Source organism: Prinia subflava, chromosome 5 (genome assembly GCF_021018805.1).
Source record: "Prinia subflava isolate CZ2003 ecotype Zambia chromosome 5, Cam_Psub_1.2, whole genome shotgun sequence".
In the NCBI taxonomy this organism is placed as follows: domain Eukaryota; kingdom Metazoa; phylum Chordata; class Aves; order Passeriformes; family Cisticolidae; genus Prinia; species Prinia subflava.
In genome coordinates, this window is record NC_086251.1 from 24,391,321 (window position 1) to 24,415,793 (window position 24,473).

General features: G+C 46.2%; 4 protein-coding genes across 5 annotated transcripts in view; 1 reads left to right on the top strand and 3 right to left on the bottom strand.

Annotated features, from left to right (window-relative positions):
- Positions 1–869, bottom strand: part of NR1H3 (nuclear receptor subfamily 1 group H member 3) — a 30,878-nt gene extending 30,009 nt beyond the window's left edge. The window contains exon 1 of one of the 2 annotated variants that reach the window (XM_063398452.1): positions 733–869. The gene's annotated coding sequence lies outside the window, so the exon portion shown is untranslated. The remainder of the gene's footprint in view (positions 1–732) is intronic. The other variant, XM_063398454.1, reaches the window with a different exon arrangement.
- F2 (coagulation factor II, thrombin) overlaps positions 1–24,473 on the bottom strand; it is a 329,241-nt gene that overhangs the window by 10,541 nt on the left and 294,227 nt on the right. The window lies entirely within an intron of this gene.
- On the top strand, positions 763–10,263 carry ACP2 (acid phosphatase 2, lysosomal). Its single transcript, XM_063398445.1, has 11 exons — positions 763–1,074; positions 1,149–1,244; positions 1,326–1,412; positions 3,811–3,963; positions 4,298–4,396; positions 4,547–4,636; positions 6,892–7,024; positions 7,100–7,188; positions 7,805–7,911; positions 8,128–8,303; positions 8,386–10,263. Exons 1-11 carry the CDS (start codon positions 763–765, stop codon positions 8,520–8,522), a joined length of 1,479 nt encoding a protein of 492 aa, XP_063254515.1. The 3' UTR covers positions 8,523–10,263.
- DDB2 (damage specific DNA binding protein 2) lies at positions 10,611–24,398 on the bottom strand. The gene is made up of 11 exons (XM_063398446.1): positions 24,239–24,398; positions 23,157–23,340; positions 20,232–20,362; positions 19,417–19,608; positions 16,583–16,749; positions 15,441–15,540; positions 13,868–14,045; positions 13,040–13,185; positions 12,624–12,788; positions 12,269–12,314; positions 10,611–11,824 (listed from the first exon to the last, which is right to left on the bottom strand). Exons 2-11 carry the CDS (start codon positions 23,326–23,328, stop codon positions 11,730–11,732), a joined length of 1,392 nt encoding a protein of 463 aa, XP_063254516.1. The 5' UTR covers positions 23,329–23,340; positions 24,239–24,398; the 3' UTR covers positions 10,611–11,729.

The window sequence follows — 24,473 nt, forward strand, 5'->3', positions numbered from 1 at the left end:
TTAGTTTAAATTCACCAAGCATTCAAGCATGAGCAAATGAAACATGTTATTCCGTCCAGTTGAGCCTCCTCTATTGCACCAACCCTGCCCTGAAATAACCCCTCTGCTTCACAAGCAGTTTGGCACGCTTATTGAGACCTTACACACAACTTTCTAATCCTGCAAACTACGGAAAGTTTTAAGCAAATAAACAGGTACAAAAGCGCTGGGGTTATGAGCTGCTGTGCTTCGTGACGCCAAACGATGTTTGCAAACGCGACAGTCGTGTACACTTCTGCACAGAAGAAATAAACACTAAGTAGCACTAAATTCGTTTAACTGCCTATGATTTTTCGCTCTACACGGCACCTACGAGATCCTCGGCCAACGAGCCAGTGGATGCACAGGCAGCAGCAGAAGCTGAGTTTCGTCGCACACTCGTCTAATCTGACCAAGTTTCGTAAAGAGCAACCAAAACCGGGCAAGACCCGCCAACCCTCTTTGCCAAGAGCCAGGAGCAGCAGCAGCTTTCCATTCCACACGGGCATCCTCAGGCCGACCCGAGAGATGCGACGATGAGCGCCGCACGGCGCCGCGGCTGCCGGGCTGTGCGTGCCAGGCCGCCGTCCCTGCTCCTGCCCACGAGTTCACCCAGAGCACACGGCCAGCGCCAGGACACTGCGGAACCTCGTGTCCTAGAGCGAACTGCGGCGGCACTGACACCGCCGCGCCCTCGCTCCCCCCTGCTCCTACCGAGCGCCTCCGCGGCTGCGGCCCGGGGCGATGCCTCCGTGGAGCTCAGAGCGGAGGTCAGCTCCGCCAGGCCGGCGGGCCCCGCGCGGCTGCTCCGGGCGCAGAGCGGGGCCGTCCCGCCGCCCGGATCCTCCCCCTCGGGGGCGGGCGCAGCGCCGGGAGGGCGGCCGGGGCTGTGCGCTGCGAAACCGCGTCCGCGCGGGCCCGCGGCCGGCGGCGCTGGGTTCCGGGCGGTGTGCGAGCGCCATGGCGGGCGGGCGGGGCGGTGCTGTCCTGCTGCTCCTGGCGCTGTGCCTGCAGCCGCCGCCTGCCCGGGCCCGCAGCCTCCGCTTCGTGACGCTGGTGAGGGGGACGGGGGGATGCGGGGGGAGCCGGGCCGGCCGGCCCGGGCCGGAGTAACGGGGTGCCGCCCGCAGGTGTACCGGCACGGAGACCGCTCGCCCATCAAGGCCTTCCCGCGGGACCCGCACCAGGAGAGCGCCTGGCCGCAGGGATTCGGGCAGCTCACGCAGGTGAGCGCAGCGCGGCGCGGCGCGGCGGGCGGCGGGGCCGGCCGGGGTGCGGAGCGCCGGTGACGCCCGGGGCCGTTGCAGGTGGGGATGCGGCAGCAGTGGGAGCTGGGCCAGGCCCTGCGGCGGCGCTACCGAGACTTCCTCAGCAAAACGTACCGGCGGCAGGAGGTGAGTGCCAGCTCCCCCCGCTCGGCGAGCGCCGCGCTCGGCCACCCCACGGGCCAGGGCTGCGGGTGGCTCCTCTGGGAAGGGAAACGCCGGCGCCGGGACTTGTCTCCAAGTATTTTCGTTCCTTAGCCCGTCCCAATGCAGGAAGAAGAAGAAGGGCCCAAGCACAGGCTCTGTGCTGAGTCTGGCCGCGGAGCACGGATCGGCCCCGTCTCAGCGCTGCCCTCGCAGCGGGTGCGAAGGCAAATCCAGCCCGAGCTGTGAGACTGCTCGAGCCGCCCGCTCTGAAGTCCAGGGAACTAAACAGCGATACGTGTTGTAGCTGGTATTTGTTTCTTACTCGAGCTTGTGAGATTTCTTTTTCCCCTGTTACAATAGCTCACAAGAATGCAGCCCGTGTTGGCCCTGCCCTACCCAGTGCACTTGAGGTACAATCTCACCAGAGCCTGTAAATATAAGTAGTAGTTACTGGCCGGCAATGACTCTCTCATTTCCTTTCACCTGTAAAGTATTGACAGCTTCAGTCGCCCAAAGCCATTCATTCCCTTCTCTCTCATTAAGATGCTCTCACACTTCATAATAGTTCTTGAGAAACTGGTAGGTTTCTTTTGGAAATAGTCACAGAGCCCTTGTGGAACCATGTACTAAGCACAGGGGAAATTATAAAAGATGAAAAAAAGAAAGGAAATCAAAAATCCTCCCAAGAACCCCTGCCAATAATCAACTGGTATTGAGTCAATTGAAACATGAACAGGTATCCAGAGAAGAGGCTGGGTCAGATGGACAGCAGGCAGCCAAGGCCCTTTGTCCTCTTCACCTCTTCACCACTTCAGGTATTTTATCTGAGCTCAGTTAAGCTGATTGAACAGATGGGGCAAACTAAGAGTCTCTATACACTTTTCCTGGTTTGTCCCCTTCTAGGGCTTCCCAGTAAGAACCCAGCTTGTCACAGTTAAGATTACATTCCTTCTTTGATATTTACTTCATCAACAAAACTTCCAGCATTGGCTCAAACACAGATCCTTTAACTGTCCTCAGTAGTTCCTTTCCAAACATACTTCACTCTTATACAGCTTCTGCAAGTTGAAACTGTTTTCCTTCTCTTGCTTGAGAAAGAAAAACAAACCAAGACATGTGCAAACAAAAGCTGTTCTGCTAACCAAGCCTGAACTCTTGCTCAAGTTGAGCAACCTCCCTTGTAAGAAGTGTTGCCTCTGGGTGACACCATATGACCGTCTGTCACCTGACTCAGCGACAAGCTGGAGCCTGGCAAAAGGTGCTGAAGAAAGCATGTACACTCAGGGCTTAATTGCTTGGGGGTTTTATGATACTTCTAGAATTAGGTCCTTATCTTTTAAAATATTTCCTTTTTATTTCTTCAGTTACTAAGGATAAAAGCAAACCTGTGTAATGAGGGTCAGTTTTTTCAGCCCACAGTTAAGAGGTAAAAGTGGGCAGGCATTGATTTCAGAGCAATGACTGTGACTGTAAAGTTTTTGAGGTACACTTCACATGAGACAGATTATACAGGGCATATATATTTTATGTTTCTCTCCTAGAGAAAAAATCCCTATCTTTACATTGTATTTCATTCTTCAGGCTTTTTGTTCGTTTCAGATCAAACATGCTGTTTCCTGGGACATTCTTTTATGATTTCCTGTTGTTCCTCTTGTTTTATCACTGGTTTCTCTCCGGTTTCCCCTTAACTGTTTTCAGTACACAGATACCAGAATACTGAAGTTTTGCCATTTTGACCTTCTGAACATTACTGTATTTTTCTCATTTCTCCTTTTTTTCAGGCTCAGATGTCTCTTCTGAGCCCTAGAATCATCAAGTCTTGGCTCATTAATCCCAAGAGCCCACAGGGATCAAATAAAATCCCAGCCCTCTCTGGTTTTGTTTACTCTCTTGTTAGTCAGATCACTCCTGTCTTTGTTTCTCAGATGGAAAAACTGAGGCTTGAAGAAGCCATTTCTTTTCCTGAGCACAGTCAGTTATTCCTAGAACTGACAAGAGAATGCAGGAGTTTGCCTCAGTCCTGCTCTGCAAATACAGCACATTTCCTATCTGTGCCCATGGTTTTCTGAACCTTTATCTGCCTCTTCTCTGACTCTTCCTCAGACTCCTTTCTGTCTCTAACCTCTGCACAGTGCACCTAGGTATGCCACTGATCCAGACCAGACAGCTGCAGTATTAGACAGCAGATTGTCTCAGTGTGTGTGCTTACAGTTTTGTCCAGGCCAGCGTGAGCAGGCTTGGTCCCTTCCCCTCCTGCTCCCCTGTTCCCTGTGAGCAGCTGCAGGGCCCTTGGCAGCGTTCCTGGGCAAGTGCCTCTGCTGTGCCTGAGCAGCACCACTTGCAGGAGTGTTGGTAATGGTGCACTGTCCCTGTCCTGCAGATCTTCGTCCGCAGCACGGACTGTGATCGGACGCTGATGAGTGCAGAGGCCAATCTCGCAGGCTTCTATCCCCCAGGAGGACAAGAGATGTTCAACCCTAACATCTCCTGGCAGCCTATCCCTGTGCACACAGTGCCTGAGTCTGACGAAAGGGTAAGTGCATCTCAAAGACACATACTGACTATTCAAGTAGTGTAGTGTCCAAAAGTATTGGCTACGGTCTTGATTCAGATCGTCTGGAACTTCTCCTGGGACCTACCTTTAAGAGGTATACCTATTTTCAGAAAAAGATGAGGAGATTCAGGGGCTGGGTTCACTCAACATGTCAGGTGCAACACCCAAGCAGACTACCCATGGTCTGGAGTATGTTAGCAGGCAGTACTTGAGGCTGTTTATAGATGCAGTCAGGGTTTCATTAGTTGTGCATGTTTAGTGCAAATTGTGTACCAGCATTCTTGGTGACCTGGCTGCTCTTGTCTCTGTGCAGCTACTGAAGTTCCCTTTGACCCCTTGTCCACGGTATGAACAGCTACAGACTGAAACACGGCACTCAGCAGAATACATAAATAAGACCAAAGAGAATTGGGTAAGTGATTGCAAGAGATAAGGTGGTTCTAGGCTTGTAGTTGCCACCTCCACATAATCAGAGCTCTGGGAAAAGGGAAGGGATACCTGTGCATATAATACAGTATGAGATTAGAAAATTGAAGACCTTTCTCTTTTCTCCAACCTACAGCAATTCCTGCAGATGGTGGCAAAGGAGACTGGGATCCGGGAAATCTCTCTTGAGAGTGTATGGAGTGTGTATGACACATTGTTCTGTGAAGTAAGTCTGGCCATCATCTTCCACCCGGTGGAACATGGTCTGTAGGATTCACTGGATTTGATGGAAATTATTTTACAAAATCCATGAAACAACTTTTCACCCTACAATCAGAAGTAATGTTCTAATTTCAGAACAATAACAGTTCCTACTCACCAGAGGCATGTGCCAAGAATTACCTATTTTTGCACCCTATAACCTCCCACTCTGTAGCTCACATATATATCATGTCAGAGTCAGAAAAAGACCCACCTGCATAATAAGTATTTCTTGAAAGTCACTAGAAAATGACTGCAATCTGAAATCTTTAGACCTCTGTGGACAAGCCTAACTCCAATAGGGTAGAAATGAGATCTCTGCAAAGTGAAGAAACATTATGATTTAGGTTGGGACCTTAAATACGACTATTCCTGGTGCTACCTCTCTCTCTCTTTTTAAATCAATCACTTTTCTCTCTGTGCTTCTGTTAATGCCATATCTAAAAGAAAATAATGCTATCCTAAGTTAAGTGGGGTTCACTCACATCTGGTTTTGACCTATTTTAAGGTCCTTTGTCCAAGAAAAACTCTATAGATAGATGTTACCCTTTACCATTTGGGATGGGAACACCAAACTATATTTGAGTTGATTTCTGTTGAAAGCATGTCTCAAGACTTAAACAAAATCACAAATTGGGTTAGCTGTGCTGTGGTAATGCTAAACTAAAGATCACATATCCAGGAGACTTGTTACACACAAGTTTCTCGGTGTATAACTGTACAGTGTGATGAAGTAAATTAAGGACATCTTTCATGTCAAACTAGTGAATTATTAAATTAAGGACACAGTAAACCAAAGCATTCTGACACTGTGTCACACTAATTCTTTGGATGTGCAAGACTGCTTCACTTGCTGGCAGTGGTATACAGTGGTGTGCACTGTTTTGGGGGTGTAAAAGATAAATCAGCAGGAAATTGCACTTTGCTATGCAAAGTAGCAGCCTGGGTTGCTGCAAGCTGAGAATATTCCAGTCCAGAGCTGCATTGTGCGATGTGAATTTGCCCTTTGTATCACAAACCTGATTTCCTGTCTGGTAACAATCACAATGAATTAACTTCTATTGGTAACAAAATATCCTTTGGTCAGAGGGATCAAGAATTTCAGGTCTTCATTTTCAGGAGTCACTTAATGACCTTGCAGATTGGGCCTGGAAGGCCAGCTGACAACCGCTATGATACCCATGGCCTTGGAGAACAGTCCAGAGTTCCAAAGCAAAACCAGAATGTTGTTAAGGAAAGAGTATTTCTCACTCAGAACTGTACCCTCAGGCTGATTGCTCTCTTCAGCTCCTTTGGAATTCCTCCTTTTTAGTAGGTCATGCAAAAAGTGCCCTGAAGAGGATTGTTTTTCTCACTTGAGCCAGTAGAGTCACTTTGCTATCTGGATGGAGACAATAAAAAAGTCCAAGAAATAGCTAAACTTACCAGCTATTCTCTTCGTAAATTAATGAAGAGCTAACTAAATATTTAGGCTGCTGATGGAATTTCTCTGAACTGCTTAGACAGAATGGGCCCTTAAGGATATTCAGCCTCAACTTCTGGAAGTCTAATGGGATGTGGTAAAGAAAATTGTTCTCAGTAATGCTGGGAAACCACAACTGCTGTTTGCCTGCCATTATAACTAATCCTTTCATGTAATGGGTTGGCTGTAAAGCAAGTTCTTCTCTTGGTTCCCAGTTCTCGGGCTCCTGGGTTTGAGTACAGGGTTTTGTCAGTGGTGTATCACACTGTTACGTCCACATAGCACTTGCTAACTTTGTCCAGTGTCTTTCAGTGGCCCTCAGAGCCTGCAGGGAAGCAGGTGGAGGTACACCAGAAAGCCTGAGTTTGTGTTCACTCACTTATCTGTATTTTTTTCTTTGACCACATGCCATCTGCAGCTCAGAATCAGCCACGTGTAAAGCTAATGCCCTAAGAGTATTGTATCAATCACAACCTAACCTTGCATTCCAGCTGTGCTTTCACAGAAATGTAGCTCCTAGGTTACAATCTTTATTCTTCTCATTACTGTTTTCTGAAACAACATCAAAACCCACATATATTCTTTGTATACAGCATAGCAGTGTGAGGTCAGAAGCACAAATAGGAAAGGGGCATATTGAATATTTAAAATAGTGTAGGAAAGCAGCAGCAGTATGGGCAGGTCTCCAGACCCCCTCCCCTTCTCTGTTTAATCTGTGACCTGTGCCACCTGCACATGAATATTGTTTCTCTTTCTAGCAAGCACACAAAATGGATTTGCCTGGGTGGGTGACTCCAGATGTCATGACTCACTTGAAGGAATTAAAAGACTTTGGTTTTGAATTTCTGTTTGGGATCCACAATCAGGTAGAGAAGGCTCGTCTGCAAGGCGGTGAGTGCACCAGGGAGGGAGCCTTGTGCTGCTCTGTCTGGCTTTTGCCTCTTACCAGCTGTTCTCTTTCCTCAGGGGTCCTGCTGGATCACATAAGGAAAAATCTAACCAAAGCAGCAAATGTTTCTGCCCATCAGAACCTAAAACTACTTGCCTATTCAGCGGTAAGTTAGACCTGGGGCTGGCTTTTAGCCACCTCCTCCTGCTTACAGGGGAATTTGGCCTGGTGATAGTTTTAACCCTTTCTAGCTTCCCTACAGCCCATGCAGTGATCAGGACATGCATCTGTGCCTCTGACTGGGTGGGAGATGCAGTATCTGGCATCGTTCCTCTGGGATCCCTGAGGAAAATTCCCAATGTGTCCTTGTTCCTGTTAGCTCAGGCTCATGAGTGAGACTGGCAGACTTTGGGGAGCCACTGCTCTATTTATTTGCTAGATGGGTTGATGCTACTCCAATGTGATGTTTCAGAAGTGTGGACACAGTTGTCTCCCCATTCCAGCAGCCTACTGCCTGGAAAGTCAAGCATCTCTTCCAAATTGCTCTCTAGAGATTAATTCTCAAAAACCAGTGCAGGATATATATGGCTGTTTCACTTCCTCCCCTTCTCTGGCACCATCACAGACCACTGTTCTAGCAGTACAGTTCCTCTCCCATTTTCCAGATGGAAGTTACAAGGGTGACGTCCCCTCAGCACTGCCTTGTCCGTTACTGGTATGGTCTGAGCTGCCCTGCCACATCCCTAAGGGTGACTGATTCGGTTTTTTTCCCTCTTTCTCAGCATGACACCACACTTGTGGCACTGCAGATGGCTCTAGATGTCTACAACAAGATCCAAGCACCATACGCCTCATGTCATTTATTTGAACTGTACCAAGAGGATGATGGGTGAGGGCTGCAGTAAAGATGTCTGCTGTGATTTCACCTTGAGGGTTAGAGACCTAGGCTAGGCTCCACTCTTGGGGCGTGCAATATTGCTCCTAGTGGCAGACTCTCATGAGGAAAACCTATCACCAGAATAAAGGAAAGGGTGTGCACACTGAGTTTTTGGGAAGGGATGACTTTAACTTGAGAAAAAAAAACTATCTTGTGTTTCATTTTCAGTAACTTCTCTGTGGAGATGTTTTACCGGAATGATAGCGGGAAGGAACCCTTCCCACTGACAATCCCTGGCTGTCAGCATAAATGCCCATTGCAAAGATTCTTGGAACTTACAGACCCTGTTGTTCCCCAGGACTGGGAGCAAGAATGCAAGGTATCAAGCAGCATGCATGACACAGGTGAGTCCAGGCTTGACCCGAGTGTGGCAGAAGGGGAAAGTCTGGATGATACTGTGCTGACCACTTATTTTCTCCCTTACAGAACTCTTTGTGGGTTTGGCTGTGTGTGGATCCATTCTCCTTCTCCTTATTATTCTGCTCTTGACTGTACTCTTTCGCATACAGTCTCAGCCCCCTGGCTACCGGCACGTTTCCAATGAAGGAGAAGAGCAGGCCTGACAGTTGCTTCAACTCCTTCCCAGGCAGTAGGAGGGAGCTGTGTTGCCCGTAAGGATGATTGGGCACCTTCAGTTACTCAGCATTCTTCTATTTTGGCCTTTACTTCCCAGAAGAAGGCTGGACTTGATTCCTGGATGTTTTCTAAAGGTGACATCCTTTCGCAAGAACTGAGGAAAAAACCTGAGCTACCCTAAGGAAATGACACCTTAACTTTGAAGCCAATAAACTGTGTGGTGCCCCGGTCCTCATACAGCTTACCCAGTCTGGGATTCTCAACATGGCCAGTTTCAAGTTTTCCTCCTTTCAAGTGACTGCAAACATTATTACTCACCGTGACTGTGGCAGATAACTTTGGCCTTCAGCAGCTGCCACATCCAGTCACATTTCTTTTCAGGGTCAACCTACTTGGAGTGCTTTTCCCACACCCTAGGGGTGCTGATGTTGGAAAAACTGGGCTGGAGCTCACCAACAATGCACCCAGACTCATTTACTGTCCATGCAGAGGGAACTGCTGCAGATGATGGGAAGACATGTAAAGTGTTTCTTGAGGTTGCTGTCAAATAGTTGCTGCTGGCAACTGGGTTTTTTTCCCCCTCTTCATATTGTGGGTTAAGAGAGGACTATTGAAATCAGGACAAGACTTAAAACCTAGCAGTTTTCAATCAATCCTAGAATTTGACTTAGAGTAGAATCAGAGTAGAACCCAAAGAAGCTCTAAGAGCTTCATGAGAGAGAGCAATTCTTGTGACCGAAGCAAACCCGCACTCAATTTCTTGTGCAACGTTTGCTCTAGAAAGAAAAGTTGCCCTAGATAAGAAACTTGGTTTCTGTCTAAAGATTCCATGTTTAAATTTTACTTCCTACATCTGAACTTCAAAGACCTATTAAAGGGAGTATCGAGTACTCCAGGCAGTCCAGATTTCAGCCCAAAGGAATATGCTTTACTAGCAGAATGTTTTTATGCTGTAATTAAGAGATGTAGTAGAGCTGTTTACCTAAGACTAGATTAAATGCCAAATTCTATCGTTTTCCTTCCTATCTTCCCTACCAGATGGACAACAAACAAACATTAAGGATCAGAGTTGGCAGGTGACTGTGGATTCCTTTGTCACACTTGGACATTTTGTCCAGAGTGTGATTCTTTCTCCAGCCTGGCCTCTCTGCGCACTGCAGCTGCTGCAGAGACCTTCACACCAAGTGCTCACCACCTGCCTTGTAGTTTTTGGCAGAAAATGAGAGACTGCAGCAGGCACCAGAAGCACAGGCTCTTCACATGGTGATATTGCACATTCACTTCCCACTTTTACTTCCCTTTCTGGTGCAGTTCCCTTCCCCTCTTGGATGCCGAAGCAAGTTCTTAGGTTACAAACATTTCCTTTTTTTTCCCCTAAGGAGTACCGTGGGGACTTTTCTCCACACCTAATCAGCATCTGCCAGCATGGGAACCCTAAATCAGCAGAAGCAGCTTGCTGTTCTCAGCATCTTTCTCACCTTTTTGTCCTCTGAAGATACAAACTAGGTCTCCTGCACACAAGACACTCATAAAGAAAAAGCTACTGCCTGTGGGAACAGGCACAAGAGGTAACAGTGCATTTAAGAGGACCAGACCTGTTATTTTTAAAGGCACCAAATTTTGCACACACAAAGGAAAGGTTTCGATGATGATTAGACATTTTAACTGTGAATGACTTTCTGTACTTGTTCCAATACATTTCGTTATTAAAATCAATTTCGCACTGAACTCCACTCCTCTTCTTCTCTAGGAGTTCACAAGGTTAGCACCAGTGTGCTCAGTGTTGGAAAGCAGGCAGAATTTACTGCAGCATACCCCCCCAAAGGAATTCCCTGTTTCACAATGCCACACACTGCGCAGGGAGTTTTGACATAACCTGGTTTGGACTGCAGCAGCTGTGCATGGATACAGCTGGTGATGCCTCCTGCCCACCAAGGAGGCTCTGCTGCAGGCCCAGTACTATCACTGGTACTTCTACCATGGCTGTAAGTCTCATCACCCTCCTGTAGAAAGGTCTCAAACCTCCCCCTACAAAAGCAGTTCAGCAGTATCCTCAAAGCAGCCACTCTGTCAAAGAATTTTAGTACAAAATTTTATTGATATTAATATTGCAAAACTATAAACGTGAATGTGGAGAATCTGCACAGGCCTGGAGCCCATCCCATCAACCTCTGGGACAGCAGCAAGGCCCCAGGCAGCCTTGTAAACAAACTAGAAAAAGCAAAACTTAACTGTTTAACAACAGTCTTGAGATTTGGCTCTGAGCAGGGGTATTTGGAAGAAATCCCTCACTTCTGCTTTATAACACTCTTACCAAACATTCTGAAGCACATAGGCATGAGTGAAAAAAATTACCTAATCATTGGCAAGGAACAGCCTAGAACTCTGAAAATAGAAACTACAGAATCAGTAGGTGCCCAGCTCCATACTGTCCTTGCAATCAATGATAGAGACCTCTGGCATCCTGTTCTTTGTGGTCCAGTTAAACAGCTGCAAGCAGAGAACAAGCTAAGCCTGATGTCTTGACAAACACATTTTCCAGGCTTGCATATGCAAGAGCTTGGTGTTTTCTAGGATACCCAAGCTATCCATGACTTCACCCCTGGGAACATTCTACCTTTTCAGGATGTCCATCCTGTTAGCAAATGGTTTCTCACCTTGGTTGGACTAGAACAATCTGGGGACCCTCAGTCGTGAGCTGCTCCACTGCAGACTACAGGAAATGGGAACCTCTGACAAGTGATGACACACAGATATGGTAGTCTGAAAGCAGTAACTTCAGCAAGATCTAGGAACATTTTTGAAGTTTTTCTAGTGCCTCAGAAAACAAGTAGTAACTCCACTTGGAGGAACCAAGTACTGACACAACTTCCTACAAAGGGAGGCCAAGAGGATCAGGGAAGCAACATCAGATCCAGGAAGGAAGGACAAAGTCTAATTCCCTGCATGGGTTACACTGCCCATTGCCAACAACTGAGTTTGCACCCTGGGATTCAGAAAGGATCAAAATACTAAATCAGGTCTCTAGATCCGTCTCTTTCCACTTCCTTCCCTGTGGTTTAGAATCACTGCTTCTTGTTTTCATCTCCTCCAGCTCCCAGACATTAACTTAGCTTTTGAGTTTGCTTGTGCCAGGTTTGCCTGCCTCTGCCCTCCACATCTGGATGAGCTCCAGCTTCCAATCTCCTGTTCTCTCATGGTTCAATCTCCTCATTTGTCATGGCTTTCAAAAGATGTTCATGCTTCTTGGCTGCCATCTCCTCCTGATTCCAGATCAGAATATTAAAGCCTGAGAAGAAAAATGCTGCGCATCAGAAACTACATCAATCATAATACCTTAGGCTATGTCACTTAAATGCCAGAAATTCAAAAGACTTGTTCTAAGTATTTCCGAAGTATAGAGGACGCAAAAATAGTTATTGCAGATGCTGTGTCCACAGATCTAACTAAGAAATACAAGTAGTTCCTAGTCTCTTCTGTGACAGGTCTAAGACCTGTATCTATAGCCAGCTAACTTAATCCCACATAACTTGCAAAAAACTGACTGAACTTAGCTCTGCAGCCTAGGAAATGAGATAAATTAAACAAAGGGAAACGGTACAGCCTAGCAAGAAAAGGCTTTTCTCCCTCCATTGTTTTCTTCTACTGCTTCATGGATGGCATGGAATAGCAAGCCAGCCCTTTTCTGGGACTAGAACACACACGTTTAGTGGCCCAGCTTCTCTTTACTTACCCATGCCAGAAGCCAGTGTGTCTCCCATAGGGTTAAATTTATTGAGCTGAAAATGAAAACACAGAGTCTGTAAGAGCATCATTGCTTATGTAACAGCCATAAGAGCACCACAGCTTATATAACAGCAACAAACCATCTGGAAAAAACAGTGCTCCCTAGGAGTATCACAAAACCCCCACAAAGGACCATGGAATAGCCCTGCTCAAGTCAGCAGTTTTAGCTGGCTGTCATATCCCATGACAGCCTGAGTCTGTCACAAGTAAACTGGATATGGTGCTAGTCCCTAAGCCGTGCCTCTCTCCCAGAGACACAGCAGTGCTGCTGACAGCCCCTTGAGGCGCAGTGCTCGGCTCACCGAGATGATCCCGGAGGCGTTGGGATCGTAGAGCTGACAAACCATCTCGCCCGTGTTCCCATCGAACACATCCACGGTCCGCAGCTCGTTCAGCGTGTACCCGGGGAACTTGGGGTCTGGGTAGCGACCCACCACAATGAGGTCATAGCGAGGATGCCACGTTGCCTGATCACAAAACACAGTCAGAGAGCTGAGAGAAAGGGACAGAGCTCAGCACGGACACAATCCAGACAACTGACACTGGCAGCAGCTCCTACTGTATCCCACCCACAGCCTGAGGAACAGTGCTCCACTGGGAGTTACAACAGTGTAAATATCCGCCCACCAGTGGAGTGCCTTGGCCAGAAATCAGACCATTGCTGATTTGCAGATGGCTGCTAGCACCAAGCATAATGCTCCTTTTAGACTTAACTCACCTTAATAGGTGTGAGGTGCTGAAACTGCCTGTGTGGATGTGGAATCAGATGCTGTGGTTTGGTCCAGTCTGAAGATGAGTAAACCCTGATTTCATTGTGTTGGTCTGTGCTCAGAAGCTTGGCACCATGTGTTGGGCTGAAGTAAGCTAGGAAAGTGGGACAACAAGGCAAACTAAAGATCACAATGCCGTGACTGACAAGAAATGTGTCACATTCACTGACTGAAAATCCATCACTATTTCTTTAATTTGGATGCGAATATGGCTGTGTGTCCCAACAGGTAAGACTTTTACAAGACAGACTACCTGTCTCAAACAAACTCAAAACTCTTACAAAAAGTAAGCTGAAACCTACCGTGCTGGGTTACCTAAGAAGAAAGTTTTTTCTCATTTCAGAATCACAGGAGGAAGCATTGCAAAGAAAGGAACTTGCTCATTCAAATGGAAAGACAGAGGAATAATGAGATAGACACCTGCAGCTTGGACTCCCATCAACTGGTAAAGTTGCACCCAAGAAACAGAGGTGTGAGTTCCATTTTCTGCTCTTGTTAAAGGGATTGCCCCAATAAATTCAGTTTTCCAATTTCAGCCACTGCTGCTTTCAAACTCACTTCTAAGGTACAGTGTCACAGTTTGTATGGCAAGTGTTAAGAAGGTGCTGCAGCTGCCCTAGCCACCTCCCTGCCTCTGGCCACACATTCCTAATAGCTTCCTTGCTTTAATTAGCATGCAACTTGGAATCTGAGCAAAACCTAACACCACCACCACAATAAAAGATGAGCCAAGGGTACTCTCTGCGGCCATCTATGCAATGAAAGCCTTAACTCACCTGCATTGACAGGTTTCTCATGTGGAAGCACATGAAGAAAGTTTGTTTTGTTTTTGATATTTCTGAGGTCCCAGATTTTGACTGTCTGATCCACAGATGCTGTGGCAAACATCCACTCACATCGGGAGTTAAACTCTACATGAGTTACTTTCTTCTTGTGCAATTTCAGCTTCCAGATCTGCAGCAAACAGAAAAACATGTAGAAAATAATAATAAAGATCTGGAGTAAAGAAATTAAATTATATTTTACTAGTGCCGAGTAAAGAGGTCTCACATCTACAGAGTAACAAAACTTCTAAAATGCACCAAGAGTATATTCATTGGAAACAAGAAATGAAAGGAATGACCTTGGGAAATAACTATTTCATTCTAGAAAAACTCTGATCTGTCAATTTATTACAGCTATGAGAAAAGAAAACACAACCCTGCCCCTTCATGGAGGGAAGTATTAGTGCCACTGTACAAAGCAAGATCACATTTGGAAGACTTTAAGCAGTGTCAGCCTTTCACCTGCAGAAAGATTTAAACAACTGGAACACATAGAGAAAATCTGCTGCCAAGATAACAAGAAGGAAGGAACTGCTTTGTGTGGAAAACCAAAGAACCTCGCTTTAAGTAAAAAAGGTGCAAGGAGATATGACTGCCTTCTAAAAATGTGTGAGCAAAGAAACATGAGGGTAGGACAAATATTTCAATTAACACCAAAAATAACAAATAAACCCAAAGAAGCCATGAATAAATTTTTATAGAAGCCAGAAAGTTATCTCTAATCTAAAGGCTGAAGCTGGCCATCCTCCCTAGGATAATGGATATCTCCCAACTGCAGAAAAGATTGTCACAGTCTTTCAGGGGGAACAAAAAGTCAGCAACTAATGCTGAATAAGGCCAAGTCACTTGGAGCGCTCCTGACTCTGCCCACTACTTTACACAGCTGCCTCTGGCCACAGCTCATTGGGTAGCAAGCTTTTACAAATATTACCCTTCCATGCAGGGGACAGGGCAGTGCCAGTGTGACAGTACAGCAGGCTCTTGAAGCAGGGTCCACTCCAGCTATTCTCTCTTCTTTTGCTACTACTCCAGACTCAAAGTCTGCCTCTGCCTGCCCTCTCGTGTCCAACGGCGGGAGTGCAATTTCCATCCAAGTATTCACTGCATTACTGCTCCGTGCCTACCCCCAGGTCAGGGAAGGGTGTAGAGCAAAGCAGGACCTCCTGAATGACTCCCATCGGGGCACTAAGTTTCTGCAAGTGTGAAGGTTTTGGCACAGGGTGCTCACATCTTCAGGTTACCCTGTAATTACTCTGGCTAGTAGCAAATACTCTTAAGGAAAAGGTAGCACATTACAGGTTTAGAAATTACTTCCATTGTTTAGAAATGTTTACCATTACACTCAACAATGTAAAATGTCTACTGGGTGGCAGAAGTGGAGGATTTCTCACCACCCAGACAATGAGTGAACTCATCTCCTGAGCTGCAAGTCACTTGCTCCTCTTTCCAGGGTCCCTGTAGAGTAGGAAAGCACATGAGCCATGAAGATTCCTGTAGAGGAGAAGCTGCATGGAGCCATACAAACCTCTTCACCAGAAGTGCTGAGCAGGACCACGTTGCCCACATTATCACCTGTCACCACTGCACGGCAGCTTGCAGAAACGTCCACACTGCAGTACCAGCAACTAGAGAGAAAGACACAAATCAGTGCTGTTGCTACAGAAAGGGAAGGCAGGGGAGTTCTGGTTCACATCTCCTCCCTGACAAGGGAGACTGCACCAGACTGTAACTGCAATCTCCTGCCTGGAGGTGTGGGCCTGAGTATCAGGAAGAAGGACAGCTTATCAGTAGCACTTTCTGTTGGTGACTGAATGTGAAACAACTTCAAAGTCATTTTGAACTGCTTAATAGGTGGAGTGTAACACATTGCAACAGTGGAACATAATTGGGACTGAAGAACCACTTGGTGCCTGCACATGAAAATACCTTGGGAAAGATCAGATCATCCTTGGGACTCCAACAAATGTGGAGAAATAGCTTTAAACTTACATTTTCTACAAAACACTGAAGCAGCAGTAAAGACAGAAGCTTTGGACTGAAAAGTTGCACATCAAACTGTCTCAACTTCATGCTCCAGGAAACAAAACTGAATAGAAACTTATCTGATAAAGACCTAGTCTTTATGCCAGCTCTCCCAGGAGAACGGCAGTGAGAATGAAGCTGGGTCCTTTGGGAACTTGTTGCAAAAGCTTCACTCACAAGATAAATTATTCTAAGAATTCAAGGCCATGGAAATTAACCTAGAGAACCTGAAGTCTGCAAAAGGGCCACAGGGTAAACTCAATAAACTGAAATTCAGTTTGTGCAGGAATGTTGTGTGGCTTTCCTTATGCTACCTGAGCTTCCACTGACAAAACCCACTACAAATGAAGAGAAGGAAGTTACCCTGCTCTTCTCACCTCACATTTCATAAAGTGAAAAGCCACCAGCATCTGCAAGATAGGAGATGGCATCACCAGTAAGTAACATGGGAAGATGTGGGCAGCACCCTCAGCTAATGTAAAACCCTAAGTGCCCTGTGGCTGCCCAGCAACCAGAACCATGTCTCCAGGCTCTTCCATGGGACCAATTTATACAAAGAGTCTCCTAACACTGGCAGAGATAAAGAAGCAATACAGCATTAACCCCAAGGAACAGAGAAATAACCTTGCAGGGCCCTCTTCTCACCAAACATTATGATGCTCATGGCCACAGTCCAGGGCACGAGAGATCACCTGCACCGCTCTGCCCTCAAGATCCTGCAGACTTAGGGTGCCATCACCTGATGCCACATAAAGCTTCTCTGCCTCAAAAGGACTGAACTTGATGTCTCCGAGAGAATCTCCTGGCCCTTTCTGAAATACACACAAAGCCAAGAGACATCAAGGTTAGACTGAAAGTGAAAACCTTAATTCAACAGTCACCTCCTGGTACACACTGTCAGTTTCTTTAGGTACAAGCCCTGCTTTCTGGCAGAGCACATACACAAGAACTCTTTTTTTCTAACCTGTTTCAAATCCATGTACATAAATTTTGAGCCTTCAAACTGTGGGCTGCAAACCTCATTAGCAGGAAGCACTGCTGCTTCTATTATGGAGGTAGGACTAATCTGCAGTGAACTACCTGGCTCAGACCAGGCTTAGGAAATCACAAGCAACATCAGCATCATTCCACGCATAAACCACATAAAATCTCATGATAGGCCAGTACCAAGCTTTTCTTAGAGAGACTACTCTGAGTAGCTCCCTACAGGCTGCTTCCAGTGCTGTATCTGGTCTTTCTCAAGGTACCAACAAGCAGGAAAAGCCAAGTGCAAATCTTACTGCTAACCCCATGGCACAGGAATCTTATGTTCTCTGTTATGTTGTATTGTTATTGTTGTTATGTTGTTTTCCCCAGCCTGTCTATTGAGGAAAAGTGAAAACCCTGCACAAAGACAGGAAAAAAACAGAGAGCTAGCTGGGAGTCCCCAGACTCTTTGGTACTCAAGGGCACTCCATCTGCTGCTCACAGAACAACTACTTAGAAAAGTCTCACTGTAAATACTAGGTTTCAAGAGGCCAATGAAGATTAAAAAAGCCTGCCCATGGAGCCTGCCTGTCCTCACAGCAGTAGAAGGAGGATGGCATGCCCTTTCAAATCCAGGCATCACTGTTGTGACAGGCATCCCACTGGGATACGAGATCCTCATGTCTCAGGACTCAGTTTATCTCTCCTTACTCACCCCACCAGTCATCCCAGCACAACTTGGTTCATCTTCTGCCCTATTACAATGTTTCAGGTGAACAGCCAAATTAAAAAGTAACCTTGAAAGCTGCACTCAAGAAAGAAATGGGTGGGGGAACGTACAGTGAAAGCCAACTCAGATTCTCTCACCTACAAGCACAGAACTCAAGTTACTAACTGAAGAACTCAGGCTTCCTCATGAGTCCAAAGAAAGCAACAGTCTTGAGAAGGTAATTCTGAGATCTGCTTCTAGAAATTCATCTCCTCTTTTCACTCACTACTGAAGGAACCCAGACTTTTAATTTTGGTATTTTAGATAAGCACCAGCAGCTCAGTGGGATGAACTGGTGTGACCCTAATGGCAGGCACTGCTTGAAGTCAGTGGCATTTGTGAAGCATGGAGAGAACTATGAATTGTCCTGTAAAAACCATCTGACAACAAGCAGCACTGCTAGCAGGTGAAGAGGTTAGAAGGTCCCCAGGGCACAGAGCTTTTGATGTGTTAAGAAGAGACAACTAAGGAAATCCACTGGATCCCCACTCACTCATGTGCAAAAGGGAGTAAGCAGCATCAAAGAGTCCCTCCCCATTAGTGAAAAGGTATTTCCTACCCACTACCCCATTTCAAGGAAAAACAAAAAGAATGAGCCTCCCTGAAGTTCAGAGGATAAAGGACATGTATATGGGAAAGAGGAAGCCCAGCTCCCACATATTAGAGACAAACATATCTCTCTCTGTTTCTCTTGCTCTCTGCAGTGCTTCTGCCAGCAGGACACAGAGGCCCAAAGCATTACTGTATTCTTACTCCCAGTCCTCGGTGCTGGTGAAGACCCGGACAGTATGGCCATTAAAATCCTGCAGGGTGGTAGTGCCGGCAACTGACGCAGTGTACAGCTGACTAGGGTTAAAAGGGTTAAACTTCATTGCTGTGATGGCCCCTCCAGCTCCCATCTACAAGGAAGGGGATGAACAAAAGAAAAATCCACTGAGTGATGGGGAAGGAGAAAAGTGTGTTCTGTAAGTCTACAGGCACTGCTATGTCTTTAACAGTAACAGTGAAACACACCACAGTCCTCTAAGCAGGAAAGACAACCATGTCTCCCACATGACAGTCGTCTAAACCAGGAGCTGCCCTCCTGGAGGACAAATCTGCAATTCCTTCAGTCCCCAGGCAAGGTATTCCCTTGCTGTCTGGCACCACACTGTTCAAAAAAGAGAAAGGTGACTCTGGAATTTCTGGAGGATAGACCTCTCAATGTGTATCTATCTTAACTTAAAAAGGTGATAAAAATTACCAAGTCTTTGAGCCCCTTTTGGAATGGAAATGGCTGAATACAGCAATGAGGAGGTATGCCAGCTGTACAAACCATTCATTCTACCTCAGTTTCTCACTTGAGATGAAGGTACCTTGTTTCTCCCCGAAGATGCTTCTTCATCTGCCACAATAAAAGGTGAGCAGAGAAAGATCAAGAGCTAGACAGACCCTCTCTGCCTATTTGTTAATGGCATCCCTTGAAGATAATTGTTTTGCCAGTTGCTCTATTCTTTTCCCACTGAGCACACACCAAATGCTGCTTCATTACAAACTTAATCACCATGCCTCAGCTCTCCCCAGTGCTAAAACAGTGTGGGACGTGGGAAGAGACACGTTAATGTATCTCAGTCCTACCTGTAACTGGCTACTCTGAAACCTGAGACCCTTATGTGCTTCTCACAACAGACCTCAGTTTTTACCTGCAGTATTTCACAGCAGTCCAGCTTTCCCTCCCACCCATTCCTCACATGCAGAGGCTTACCCCCTTTATGAAGCAGGTCTTAGCAAGTACTTCACAGTCCCAAAGGATGATGTCTCCACCTTTGGAACCGACAGCCAGCGTACTGGGGTGTGTTGGGTGCCATTCCAGACACGTCACTCTCCTGTCAAAGGGACTTGCTCTTCGAAAGAGGCAGTATGAGGAAAGAGAACGCAGAAAAGCCAGCTCCAATCTCTGTTAAAAAGGTAAAGAGAATTATCACTTTTGCAAGCATCCCTGAGATTCCCTGAATGAGGAATGCTAACAACTTTGAATTGTCATTAATGTTAGCATGTTCCCACAAAATTCTTAACAACAAAGCTTGCCCAAGTGCTTCCCACCTGTGGATGTTACAGAAAGAATTAATTTTCAAATGAAAGGCGTTCAGCTCTGCGAAACAGTAAAACATTATGGACTTGATGGCTATGTCTGTGAAGAGGAAAAAATTCAACACTTAACCTGACCAGACTGGCAAAGTAGAGTGGATACAAGAACAATATCACAAAACAGTCAGATCAGCAAGCAAAAGTATCACTACAATAGCTCAACTTGGAGAGTGGGGAAGTTTAAATATGATTCAAGAAGTACAGAATTAACAGAGGATAAAAACTGGCAGGGCTGGGTCAACCAAAAGGGAAAGCCATCTCAGCTCTTGCTTTTTACAGGATTAAGACACATAAGGGTACACCAGACTTGGAGCCACAAACTGTGTATGTGGAGAACTTTTTAGGCTCCTTAAAGTTCCTCTGCTTGTGTTGAAAACCTTTTTATGTAGGGAGCTGAGATGTCCAACAGGCCCTGAAAGAGACCCTCCTCACCTGCCTGAGCTGTGCCTGCATGGAGCCTCCCAGCATTTTCTGGTACACATAATGAACAATGCTGCACCGCCGCTCCAGCTGAGAGGAAAGGGCTCTCTTGTTTTTCATCACAAATCCACCTCCACTGCAACCTGCCAGTGAGCAAAAGAGTAAAACTGATTAGCAACGCCTGTCGTGCTCATTCACTAAACACTATAGGAAGACATCTGCATTTGCTGCTACACCCATTAAAAGCTTCCACCACAAGATAAAAGCCTCTAAATAATTCTTACACATCTCAGGTGCAGCAGCTTCTGCAGTTATGGAGTCCAGTGCATCCCACAGCCCACCAGAGCTTTGTGTATGCTTTCTCTTGTTAAACCTTTCTTCCCTTTCCCAAAGATTTATCAAAGACAACAGGAAAGGACTAAAGCAATGCCACAGGTGAGTGGTGCACCTGTTGGACAGCATACAATTTGAATGTTTTATACCCAAACCACAATGCTGCTATCCAAAGCCCCAGCAACTTGGAAACACGCCATGGGAAGTGGTAAGCCCCTGCATACAGCAAAAGAAAAGTCACATGTGTGATCAGCAGGAACACCTGAAAGTTTCCCAAGTATGGCAACACGAGGTCCCACACAGTTCCTGAAATGCCTGCTGTGAATCAGAACTTTCTGTCTGCTCACGCTGTAGCCCGCACAGTCTGCTTACAGCGCTGCCAGTTCTGGTTTTGATAATAGACTTGCTGACACCTCACTGCCTGAAAACCTTTCTGTTCAGAGTGATTTCTGCTGAGAGCACAGCTTGTTTCTACATTTTGTTCATGTTCCAAGTGTTTGTCTTCAGGGACCTTTACGTAAAAACTAGATGTGTTCAGTCCCATGTCTGTGATCTAATCATCCCCACACCAGTGGTCTGTAACACCCCAGGGGATGTAAATGTCAGATGCATTTCTTAAGAAGAAACACAAATGCTATTTTCATTTAAGGACACTTGTTTAGAAAAAAAACAAAACTCAGAAGACTGAAAACACATGGATCATCCTATATGATTAGAACCTATATTAAATCTTTCTTTAATGCGGTGATGGAGAAAAGCACTTTTTGTTCACATGCCAACATAGTAAGAACACTTGTCACACCTGCTGAAATAGGTACAAAAGTATTTCTATTCTAATTCCTTTTTTTTAAAACTGGAGAATTGGTATACACAGTTCCTGCATCAGAGGTGACAAAAATTGAGGTATTTTTTTCAGATTCCAGTTTATAATGATGGATAATTTATTAAGAAACAAAGCTCCAGGCCTTTTTAGAATCAGCTGAAAGAAACCTTCTAAAAAGGTGGTTTAATTGTAAGAAACGGAAACTGTCCTATATGGATCAGGAGTAAAAAAGAAATTTCAAACACATACAAACTGGAACACAGAATGGAAAAGTACTCTTTTATACTTCTCAAATACTAAGCTCTTCATCTTTTTAAGAAAGGGTTATGGGAAAAATATGATTAGCCTCATTTTTCTGAATTATCTTACAAGAATGGCAGATGCTTACCAAATACAAAAATCAGGTCATGAAGTTAAAATAACATCCTGTAGCTAAATTAACTACAGAAGATGTTTTAACTATCTACAATTATAGACAGAACTCCTTTCAAACAGAGCATTTTGCCCCCACAGTCACTGTTCACCCTGCTAACTCCTCCAAGTTTGGACTTACAGACCACAGTGGAAATGTGCAAAATCGAAGAACCCCTGTATCTCTGACTTTTGAAAAACACTTCAGTAATTTCTGGATCCTTAAGCCGGATCCTTAAGCAAAATTGTACAGAAAACTCGTCGTATCTCCACACAAGGCAGTAACCCTAGTGATCTCCTAAACCACGGATGGAATTCAAGGTTTCATCTGAGAAAAGGAGACTGAGGGGAGACCATTTTGCTCTCTACAACCACCTGAAAGGAGGCTGTAGGGAGAAGGGTGTTGGTCTCTTCTCCCAAGTAACAAGTGATAGGAAGGAGGAAAGGGTCTCCAGTTGCACCAGGAGACATTTAGGTTGGTTCTCATGAAAAATTTCTTCACTAAAAAAGTTGTCAACCATTGGAACAGGTTGCCCAGGGAAGCAGATGAGTCCCCATTCCTAAAGATATTTAGAAGCTCTGTAGATGTGGCACTTAAGGACATGTTTTAGTGGTGGATTTGGCAGTGCTGGGCTATTCTACGATCTTAAAGGTCTTTTTGAACCTAAAAGATTTTATGAAGTTGCTGTAGGTAAAGTCTAGACAACTTCCTCGATAATGCAAAGCATTAAACTTTCCAGTATATTAGAAATTAATCACAGCTCCACATTACATCAAAAATCTTTAAGATTTTTTTTAACATAAGTTAGACACTAAAGGAAAAAAATGCACATGAGAAGTAATAAAAAGAAATTCTGTCCATTCTAATCAGAACAGAGGTAGGAAATATTCCTACTTACTGTAGCAAAAGTTAGAACAGAGAAGAAATGGGGTGCAAATGGCAGCTCAGACTGGATGCTGTAGGACACCAACCTTAAAACTAACAGCTGCATTCAGAATTACATGAGAGTAAGAACAGATTACTAAGATTAGTCTGTCCTAATCTAAAGCAGAGATCTGGTAATACAGGAATTCCTCAAAACTTAACCACCCTCAAATGAGCTGTAACAGCATCTTCAGTACTTCAGGCCTTTACCAAGTGGTAGAGAGTCTCAAACCTAAACATTCATGCATGCACACAGACTCACTAGACAAAAACTTGGAGGATGTACTATCCCAACACAAGTCTGCCTATTACTTCAACACCTAACCCCACATGAACACTCATGTCTGAACATGCTTCTTGGCATTCTCCCTCTTCAACTAGTCAATGCCTGTCATTTGCAGTAAATGTGGTAGAGAGAAAGAGTAAGAATCTGACGAAATGTTACCAATTTTCCCTGAGGGTTTAGATGTTTTTCTCCCAAACAACTTCTTTTCTTGTTTCTCATTCCCTCGTTCCCCATAATCCCGTTTCCTCTTCCCAGCTGTTTTTGCCTCTTCTGGCCAATGCTGACATGCCCTCTCACGCTTCTTGTCCTTAGGCTGGTTCACTGGAGCCATTCTGTCCAACCACTGAAAACAAACAAAGCATGGAAAGTCAGACTGTCATACACTTAACCAGAGGACAGAGAGGAAAACAGGAATGGAACATATCCCAGTCAGTCTGAAGGCAGTGATTAGACCTGTGTCCTCTCTCATTGGGATGACACTAGCTTTTTGTTATTCACTACTGAACAGAGGAACAGGTTCAATAAAATCTTCTTTGTTCACATATGAAAATTAACATACCGTAAAGCACTAGAATATGTTTTGACAGATGTGCCTTCAACAAACATTTATGCCTGAAACCCAAGGATCTGCATAAAGTATGTCTGTGAAACCACATAATACCGTAACTGTTTCTCTGATAGCTCACACTGAGTTCTCTAGATTCAAGCTAAGTGAAAGGTCACAGTTTTTATGACAATGGCCAGGGCTGACTGGCCTTGCAACAAATGGGCGCAGAAGGTATTTCGTGCATAATGGCCCCTTTTCCTCCCAACCGCCACCTGGTATTGGGACTGGGCTCCTCCCCGCCTGGCACCACAGCGGAAGTGCTCTTCAGGCGGGGGTGGGACTCAGCCACCCGTGTCCCGTGTTATGCCGGCCACAACACAACGCCGCCAGGCCCCTCAGGAAAGGCACGGGCCTCGCACGGCTCCCTCCGCAGCCAGCGGGCCGTGCGCCAAACGCCGCCCGCAGCCGCAGTCCCTTCCCGCACGGCATCCCCGGGCTGAGCCTGTGCTCGGCTGAGCTTACTTGGAGTTCCCTAATGGCCGTCACGGATATCTGCCCGTGTCAGACCCAGCTCGGCGGGCACCGCGCAGGCTCTGGCCCAGGCAGCGCCCGCCCTCCGGCGCCTCCGGGCCCCGCGCGGCCCCGCAGCCCCCGGCGCCCCCGCGGCCCGGGCGGGAAGAGCCCCCGCTCTCACCTGCGCTCCCGCGGCCTCGGCTCTCCCGGTGCCGCCGCGGCCGGCGGGCGGCACTGGCCCCTCCCCCGCGGTTTCATAACCTGGGCGGGAACGGGGGGCAGCGGCCTCGGCCCGGCCCCCGGAGCGGCACCGAGTTCGCCGGCCGTGGCGGGCCCCGCCACCCTTCGCTGCAGAGGGGCAGCGGCATCGACACGGGGAGGCTGGAGTGGGCTCGGGGTGCTTGCCTGGCCCCTGC

What these genes read in the sequence shown, in the direction of transcription:
- DDB2 (XM_063398446.1), bottom strand. Translation starts at nt 23,328, where the DNA reads ATGGCTCCAGTGAACCAGCCTAAGGACAAGAAGCGTGAGAGGGCATGT. An exon ending in AGACCTGCTTCATAAAGGGG is followed by an intron (nt 16,750 to 19,416) that starts GTAAGCCTCTGC and finishes TGTGTATTTCAG; the next exon opens with AAAGGGCCAGGAGATTCTCT. An exon ending in ACGCCTCCGGGATCATCTCG is followed by an intron (nt 12,315 to 12,623) that starts GTGAGCCGAGCA and finishes TTTCATTTTCAG; the next exon opens with CTCAATAAATTTAACCCTAT.
- ACP2 (XM_063398445.1), top strand. Translation starts at nt 763, where the DNA reads ATGCCTCCGTGGAGCTCAGAGCGGAGGTCAGCTCCGCCAGGCCGGCGG. An exon ending in TGCCTGAGTCTGACGAAAGG is followed by an intron (nt 3,964 to 4,297) that starts GTAAGTGCATCT and finishes GTCTCTGTGCAG; the next exon opens with CTACTGAAGTTCCCTTTGAC. An exon ending in ATGACACATTGTTCTGTGAA is followed by an intron (nt 4,637 to 6,891) that starts GTAAGTCTGGCC and finishes TTCTCTTTCTAG; the next exon opens with CAAGCACACAAAATGGATTT.